The following is a 9,457-nucleotide window of genomic DNA, read 5'->3' on the forward strand; positions in this document are numbered from 1 at the left end:
TTTGGTAGTTAATGGATCTCTGTGAGTGTTGATCAAGATGCCAGGCTAAGTGTCAGTGGTTATGCTAGTGGCTAATTAGGCACAGTGTTGCTAATTCCTCAGCAACAATGCTAAAATGCAGCTATGGCTGATGGGAATGTCATTATTTTTACATGGTCATAAACCAAAGAGCTGGAAAAATAAAAATTTGACCAGAGGATGTTGTTAGATGGAAATTCAGGAGATCACCAACTTTATTACATGGAGGTCCATCCAATAGTTGTTGAAAACATTCCCTCAAAAGCACAAATATAAACCTCATGGTAGCACCTGGGGAAAAGTCAGAGCCATCTGGTTGAAGTTAAGATATTTCACCAGATAAATGACACATTCAGCCTGTTAGTGGAACGACACAAGAAGTCAGGGAATCACCAAAGTAGGGGGTTCATCCTCTGGGGAAATTTAATCTCAATCCATTGAATAATTTTTGAGAGAATCCAGTCTGGACCCAGGAGGAGAAACGACAATGCTGTGCAAGAGCATGGCTAAAACACTGTGATCAATACAAACATACAGTAATAATGGATTGAAAATTGGCTGCTAATGTTAAAAAAATCATGCTTAAAAACTAAATATGAGCAGAGAGGGTCACTCTTTAAACTCTTAAGTGGAATCGAATGAGCTCTGGGGCTAATTTTGTGATAATGGACTGTCTATATTGTTTGCGTTATTTATCTCTGATCTGATTCGAAGGCTTTGTGCTTACTCAGCGGGAGAAATAATTTGTTGAAAGCAGCCTGGCTGTGCATATTGTGTCTCTGGTAGTTGGTTGCCTTTTTTTTTTTTTTTTTTTTCGTCAGTTGTTTGGCAGAAACTGTCAGAACCTCTTCATGTTCATGTTGCTTCCTGGGACTGTGGCCCAAAATGTTTGGTTCAATTTGACAAGCCTTCCTGCACTGGCAAAAGAGAGAAAATTTGAACAACCAAGGCTTAAGTCTTTAGTTTTTCTTTCAAACAAGAGACTTGGACAGCTGGCAAAATGTACTGATAGACGTCCAACAGCTCCTTATAGATTCTTGTTTCAGGGATAGTCTACAATTTTCAGGAAGGTTTGACTCCAGAGCTGCCCTCTTTGTAGTTGGAAGCATATGATTACAACTGATGCATTTACTGCCAATGTTTACCAAGATGACATTGTGTAATTATTCTATAATAAGTCCCTACTCTATGTAGGCTCCTGCCCAGTGCAGCTATAAAAACAAAAATGTCTTGAAAGCGTTGCCCTGTGGCTTTATTTTTCTATTGGAGGCAGCTTTTAATCTGAGTGCTTTCAAGTTTCAGAATAAAATTGTTCTTGCTGCTTTCCAGAAACAGTAGACTACTACGCTTGTCTGCAAATTTACAGGCATTTGAGTTCAGGAGTTTTACTTTTACACAGATATTCAGTATTACAGCTGTTCCAGGGCTTCATTAGAAGCACTGCCGTAAGTTCTATCAGGGACCATTTTCCGCATGTCTGTAAATTCATTGTGATTTGTGATACGCATGAAACACTATATAGTGTCCAGGAAACTTCTGACTAAATGTACAGCAGCATTTCCCCCTGACTCTCAGAATGATATCTCTTGATGAGTGTGGAAACATCTTTTCTTTTACGTGCTTCTTCAACATAGCAGTCAGCAACCCCGTGGGCAGGTAGAAATTCAGAGGGTGCTCAGCATTACTTTTCCTGGGTGACAGGGTTCCCTTGAAGCCAGGTGCTCTGGCTGAATGACAGTTCCCTTCATCAATAAGCCTCACAAGCCGCAATAAGAACAAAGTTACAACCATCTCCTCTGAACTCAAACGTCCTCTGCTAAATCACAAGTAGGACCTAACCTCAAGAGCTCCTCGTTACTATGAATTATCCGGCTAGAAGGCAGTGTGTGGCTGGTTGGGGGTGGAGAGGGATGCATGCTAGACACAGCAGACCGCATAACCACTGAGTGGAATGTATGTTTGTCTGGGCATGCTTATTATAGGTGCATGTGGTGCCCAGACAGCCTCACCTAGTGGGAGATTGTTGGGATGTGGGAAGGTGTGCTTTCACTTTCAAATTTTGTAAGGTCGCCTTGTTTTACAGTGCAAAGTAATCCCTTGCTGTACAACACAGTGTCAGAGCGCCAAGCGGAGAAAAGCTGCAGCTGACACAACACTGGAGGACTCAGCAGCACTGGCACATACCACTCAGAGTTTATGCAAGACTTTCTTTTTTGACGACCAACATGGTCGTTAATATTCCAGACATGTGTTTCAAATGGCCATATAACAGCCTACAATTAAACAGCAATAAAACACAAATATTATGATGTAACAAATGTGTTTCATTAAAAGTGGTCAGAACGACTGAGCTCCTTGCACCTCCTCACAAACTGTCAGAGGGATGTCTGCTTTGACGTGTCAACAGAGTCAAACCTCATCACATGACCAAACACTGAATCTCTCATTGTTTTAACAGCAGCAAAACCAAACTTTTGCATTATAAAAGTTTATATTTAAGTTGTCTTGTAACATATTTTTTTGGTCGCATAATATTTTATATGCTATTAATGAATTTATTTATTTGTTTGGCATATTTTCCACCAGACACTTTGACTGCTGATATATGCTAAAAGACAGCATATGACGGCTAATGTAAACTCCACTGTGTCAATCAATAGAAGAATAAACAAATTAATGAGCATAGTTTGTTTGTTTCATTAGACATAATTCAACAATGTTAACAGGTTGATTTTTAGCAGGTATAATATTTACCTCGTTGCACGAGTGTACTGTGTTAGAGGGTTGACATGAGTTCTACAGGTAACCAAACTTTTGGAGATAGAAGATGTTTCACTCAGAACCACAAACATCAACCTCATGGTGGAACTGTGGGGTAAAACTCAGAGGATCACCAAAGTTATTAGAGTTCACCCTCTTGAAACCATGGATATCTGTGCCAAATGTCAGGGCTATCCATGCAGTAACTGTTGACATATTTCAGTCAATAACAAAGTGGTGGACTGACATTTGCCACCCCTCGAGCCACACAGGTACAGTAGTGTGTAGTGTTGAGAGAATGTAAACAAATACATTTACAGAATAATCCAAAGCAAAACGGCACGATAGAAGGTGCAAATTCTGGAGAGCAGGGCAGAGGTAGGTCAGAGGTAGGTAGAGATCAGATATCACAGTGCTCAACCTCCGACTGTACCAGAGGAGTGACGGAGATGGAGAGAGGCCATCCTATTTTCATGTTTCTTGTCAAGTCTGTGATGAATGCCTTCTCTCTCAGCAGTGAACAGTGTTATGGCCAGTTAAGTAGAGAGGTCTGTTATAATCTAAACATGCCCCAAGCATCTCGTATTTCATGAGCAAAGTCTCCCTGAGCCCTGTTTCCAGCCGTCAGCAGTAAAAACTGATAGGAGAAAGGGACTGGCTGACACTGACTGTGGGGGCTGACAACCAGCCAGGCACAGACAAAACTCACTAAGTCATGTCCTGTTATCATACTTGGGGAAACAAATTAAAAATGTCAAACAACATAGTTTACTTAGAAACTACTGACTTTGGGTTTTCAGCTTTAGACAATGACAATTAAGAGAGACAAAGTCAAAAAGCAACTGTAGAGACTGCATCAGATGAGAGAAGATGCAAAATTACTGTAAAAAAAAAAAAAACACAAAAGAGGCACACAGAGAGAGCACAGATCTTGGCAGATGAAGGCACATGGCTTGTGCACTGAAGATGCTTGAACTCATGAACCCTATTGGATTTAGAGCACTTTGGGATTTGCTGTTTTCACAGGCCATGACTGTTCTTCATTACTCTTGTTTGTTGCGGACAAGCATAAATCATCTTTGATGCTCTGCATAAAAACTTTTATTGAGAGAATTCAGTTTTAGCCTGACATTTGTACAACAGCAGTTGTTTCGAACGAGAAAATTCTCACACACAGTCTTGTGTGTGCAGAGATCAATCTTGAGAGAGGGATGGGATCTGGGGATTAGGTTAAATTTGAGGGGGTTAACAGTAAATCACAAAATCTGTTCAGTGAATATAGCTCAGTGCTCCATAAAATTGGATTTATCGATATATATTCCTTTCAGCCGATTAAATGACTACATGTGATATAAATAAAGACCAACTATAAGGTTTTGTTGAGCTCTTTAATCTCTTCGATCTTATTGTTTTTGGTTTTTATGATCCATCTAACAGTTCTCAGTAACTCTGTTCAGTTGAAGTCGGCCATTTTCAGCCAGTCAGCTCTAATAAGCCCACTGTGCACTCACTGCTGACTAGCCAGAGACAGTTCACAAATATCAGGTCAAGTTGCTCAACACCTGGCAAGTTAAAGACTCAGGGGTTGACGCGGACCAACCAAAAGGAAAGTATATCTGACGTACATTTCTTTGTGGCCAGAAACATGATTCCACTTGGATGAGGAAGGTGTTTCATGCCAGGTTGAGTAGGCAATTTTCTCTGCTGCACGGGCCCGGAAAATCTAGCTAGTAACCAGCATCGGTCTGTGCAAAAATCCAATCTGCAGTTCAGCCAAAGTTAATATGAGGATTCAGCAGAGTCAGTTTCAGCCAAATCAAGTGGGTATTTTCTAAAGTGACAATCCTTATAGCCCAGACCTCCCTCTCGGTGTTACTGTCTGTCCCCTGCTGCTCAGCAATACCAGGAAGCTAATTTTAACTCTTTAAGCATGTGAATGCATTAAAAAAAACCCTCTGTGGAGTTTTCTCGTACATTTACATTCCCTGCTCCTCACTAAAATGCAGCGTATGAATCCTTGAGGTCTAACAAACATGTTAATGCACTTCCTTTCTCATGAAACATTTGCGAGCCAGTTTTCATTGCTTTTTGACACATGCTGTGTTTACATCCACGCAGCTAGCCCTCTTCTTCTCTCCTGCCCTCTCTGTCGTTGCTATGTTGTTGATGCATTAGCACCAGTCAGCGGGATGACATGAAAACAGCAGAAGTGTATCGCCCCGTTGCCTTTGCGAGCATGAGATCTTGCTTTTCAAAACACTGTCTCTTAGCACTGCTAATAGTCACGGTGGCTTTAAGATACACTCGTAAAACATTTGAAACTGTCCTGTGAGGTTGTTCGAGGTTGCGTTAAGGGCCATTGCTCACAGTTCAGTGACTAAGCAAATGTCTGTTGGCTAACTTTTTATTGCAACAGGTATATTCCTTCTGACATCTTAATGAGTGGGTAGGCAAGCAGGGGTTTCCAGTCATAAAAGCAGTCACTCTGGAGTCTCCTTTTCCAACCAGCCATCACCCTTTTAAGATAACAGTTCCACCCAAATATATATTGGCATATTTATTGAATCCAGCTGCGCGCTGAGCTGCATTTTGGTATTTGGCTAATTTCGGCTTGTGTTGTTTAGCAGCTCTTGAAGCTGATACTTTCGCTAAAGGCGACTTAAACATGACTGGTCTCAGTGCTGGGAATGAAACCAGTCACAATTTGAGCTCCAGGTGTCTTCTCAAAGCAGCCTGAAAACCTGCCTTGGCTTGTTATGTTTTTTCTCATGAATGGGTAGCCATGCTTTTTATTATTGTGAAAAAATAGGAGGAAAGTATGATGCAAATGATCCAAACCCTAATAAATCAACATCCAAATCATCAGCTAAATTGGCACAACATGGACCATTTATCGAAAAACTGGAGGATTTGTTAGAGCAAATTAACACGTGATTTACTTCGCTCCAAATGTGGAGAAACTTAACAGGGTAAAAAGTAAGACTATAATTGACACTACATGACTCGTAACTGAGAAAAGATTAAGAAGAACCTCTGTGTTCAATCATGTATTTACAGGTCCTGCTGGCACTGAAAACCCTAATTACCTCATTCCACATTCATTCAGAGATTTTTAGGCATGCGAGCGATGTGGGTCTGTGGATGCTGTCTGTCTGTTGGCCCACAACTGTGTCCAGATTTAAATAATTTAACTACAAAATGGATTGCCATTCAATTTCATACAGATATTCATGGTCTGCAGAGGAGGAATCCTACTGGCTTTGGTGACTCACTGACTTTTCCTCGAGTGAAATTTAAGTGAAATTTCTTGACAGTTATTGCTTGGATTGCCATTAAATCTGAACTGATATCACTGGTGCCAAGAGGATAATTCCTCATGTCCTTGGTGATCCCGACTTTTCATCTAGCATCACCAGCAAGTAAAAGTTTTCATTTATCCAGTGTTATGTCTCAACAACTCCATGGATTGGCACATCTTCTACAGTGAGTTAAACTAACTTTGGTAATTCCCTCACTTTTTTAACTAGTGTCACTATGAGGTTGACAGATTACCTTTAAATCTGATGTGGACATTCATGTTTTCCACAGGATGAACTGCAACTTCAGTCATTCCTAAGGTTTTCAATCGTGCCGCCGCTCATGTAGAGTAACTACACATTGAAAAGATGTTGAATAAGAATGAAACAGATTAGAAAACAATGTGAGGCGCAGCAGAAGCCAAGGCTTTGAGCTGGCATCTAAGTAATTCCTTCAAGTATCAGGAATTCAAATCGTGACTTTGCTTCCAAATTACACACCCTGGATCACATGTTTTTCTGCTTAGTCACCTCTTGAAGGGCTGTCCAACTCTAACTGTGTGGGGAAAACGTTGCAGATCAGGGATCAAATTGCCGAAATAATACTTGCACTTTTTACAGTCCTGGCTCATAGCTGTTCCCCTCATCTTACTGTTGCTGTAATCAGTTGATTGGTTTGAATGTAGTGTGTCCGACATGGATATGGCTGATAAAGGATATCAAATGTACTGGTAGAGATGATAAAATCTGGTACAGTCAAGGCCAAAAGATTCTGATGTGTTGCACTGGAAGAGATTTGGGCCAACAGACAATGTCACCATACCTCAAAGCAAAAAAAAAAAAAAAAAGTGGCTAAAATGCAAACCACATTGGCTGAATTCTTTGATTAGGCCTGTGTGTGCAAAGAGACAACTGTGGCTAGAGATACGGAAAAACAGATGAAATACATTACAGAATACTGCACTCATATCACCCACAATACTGAGAATATGAATGGGCCGTTTTGTTCCACTCGCAGTCAGGCCCTGACTATATCTTCCATTAATGGCACTGCAACAATGCAACGCTTGAATAAAGAACCAACAAATTTGGCCGATGAGTAATTCTGGAAGATTTCCTACATGGAAAGGTTTCATCTTTGTGGGCAGGAGCTACATACTCCATCCATCCTAGCTGTTAACAGAATTTAGACTGACGGTCACAGTGGAAAAGGTAAAAGCTGTAGCAGCAGCACAGTAGCTCGCTCTTTTCCATGTTCATCACCTCCCACAGTGTATGGATTGGGTGCTGTCCAACATGGTGGTTTTGGGTTACAGTAACCAGCAGCTGGATGGAGCGTTGTTTCCACGTTGTGTGTAAGCTGCGGTGCCTATGCGTCCCCCCGCAAGCTTCTGCAACAAGCCACTCAAAAGCCATCATTCTTAAAGACAGGGCTGGGATGGAAGAGTGGTGGGAAACCATATGAGCTTTACATTAGTATTTTACAAGCTTAGTTTCTTTTTTGAGTCATCTGAGCATTTAGCTTGTCTGTTCCTGATAGAGACAGTAACACATTATTAATATTATATTATAATATTGTCTATTGTAATCTTATATTCATAATATCTTTAACAATAGTGATAAATGACCTGTCAGCTTAACTTTAAGAGGCAATAACTTACTTAACTAACTTTCCTGGCTTCTTGGGGGCAGCTGAATCAAGCAGCAAATACAACACATATCATCAGCTTTAAAATGACTCAACAGTTTGCTTATTTATACACCCGGGCACAACACTCGCATTTATTTTCACTGATGTCTTCATCCACCAGCTTAGGTCCTTCTCTGATTTAATATTTATGGTTACATTAACGGATTTTTGTAACTCCTGCTATTATCATTTGCAGATTTGGGGGATAATCATTTCCAGCTCACCTCTACAGTTCTCATAATTTAGCCGCGTTTTGCCTTGGGCTAAGAGTTGAGCCATGTTTGTTTTTTACCCTTATTGTTTACATTTTGTCAAACTGAAACCATTAAACATATGCCGAATTGGCTATTAGCACTTCCTTATTGCAATGTACCAATAGATCTCCAGACAAATATTACTGGAACACTAAGATATTGAAGAAAACCTAAAAACGTGATTATTCTTAGGCAAGTTCTGGCGTTTTAATGAGCGTATTTTTTTTTCTGTTTTCGAAGCGCATGTATGGATATTTGCTCCTAGATGACGGTGATCTCGGAAAGCTTAAGTCATACTGAATCTAAAAATATGTGTGTCGTGTGTTTATGTTCCGATTTGACTGAGTTATTACTCCCAGATGGAGCAGGAATTTGACGTAAATTGCGCCAATCACAAACTAGGGCTATAAAAGTACCTTAATTCCCCTGAGAGCTGCACGTCACACCCAGCGCTGCGCTCCAGCTGATCCTCCATGCTTTATACCACACCTGCATCCACCTGTGCCTCACCTCACTTTGTGCATCTCGTGGCCCCCTTCATGCAGCCCTTTAACTCACCTGCGCCCCCCTGAGGAATGCTCCTCCTCATTCAGCTGGTAGCTATCAGTCTGTGTGCTGTTCAGTACAGTGGGTTTAACAGTGCTGAGAGAGAGTGAACTACACCAGCGAGCTTAAAGACGTTGAAAATGCTCTTTTCAGCCCCAGAATTGGGTGATAATTCTCCATGGGTTTGTCACTATGACCCCCCCCCTCACATCCAAGAAGTAACGTAATCCACTGCTAATACAAAAACACTGACATAGCAATGTATGTATATCTGTAATTCAACCCACCTCAGCTGTTGTAGCTCCTAAATTCTGCTCTTAATAAGAGAGGTTGGCACCACCCGGGAGTCTTTTTTCAAGGCCCAGCATCTGGCTGTCAAAGAATGCCAAATCCTGGCTTTACGGAAAGGAAGCTGTTGGGTGGACTGCAATAACATAAAAGACCATTATGAACATTTTTGAGTGACGTTGATCCATTGCCTTTTCCAGTGGTGGTACTTAAGCTTCACTTCTTTGAGTGAGATTCAAAGACAGAGGTGGCAGAGCAGCTGGGTTTATATTTGCAGTACAACTGTCTCTTTGGTCTTTGATGCCGAATGCCATAACAAGTCAATGACAAGTGATGCTGCAGCAGAAAATCTCATGGGTGCTGCAGACCGGTGGAGCCCTTACTGCTAAAATATCCAAACACTCAGTGTGTGATTGTGGTGGAGGGAGGGGGTGGGAGTGTGTATGCACGTGCATGCTTGCTGCCCATGCACCCGCGTAAAGCCGATAGGGAGAGCAGCAAGTCTGGAATCATTTAAACAGAGCGAGAACACATTCCCGCATGTGGAATCATTCCTCCCAATAGGAGTGTCATTGTTTCCAAAGACAGCTTTGCTTTCACCATGA

General features: G+C 41.3%; 1 protein-coding gene across 2 annotated transcripts in view; it reads right to left on the minus strand.

The window, feature by feature from the left end:
* The window catches only part of col11a1b (collagen, type XI, alpha 1b), a 92,485-nt gene extending 86,115 nt beyond the window's left edge, over positions 1-6,370 (minus strand). Inside the window, exon 1 of one of the 2 annotated variants that reach the window (XM_071490676.1) lies at positions 6,331-6,370. In XM_071490676.1, coding sequence (XP_071346777.1) covers positions 6,331-6,355 — 25 coding nt within the window. In that variant the 5' untranslated portion in view covers positions 6,356-6,370. The remainder of the gene's footprint in view (positions 1-6,330) is intronic. The other variant, XM_071490675.1, reaches the window with a different exon arrangement.
* Between the last annotated feature and the right edge of the window lie 3,087 nt (positions 6,371-9,457).

The sequence above is a fragment of the Trachinotus anak genome, unplaced genomic scaffold, assembly GCF_046630095.1.
Source record: "Trachinotus anak isolate AG129_WGS33_773 ecotype Australia unplaced genomic scaffold, CSIRO_AGI_Tana_v1 ptg000012l, whole genome shotgun sequence".
In the NCBI taxonomy this organism is placed as follows: domain Eukaryota; kingdom Metazoa; phylum Chordata; class Actinopteri; order Carangiformes; family Carangidae; genus Trachinotus; species Trachinotus anak.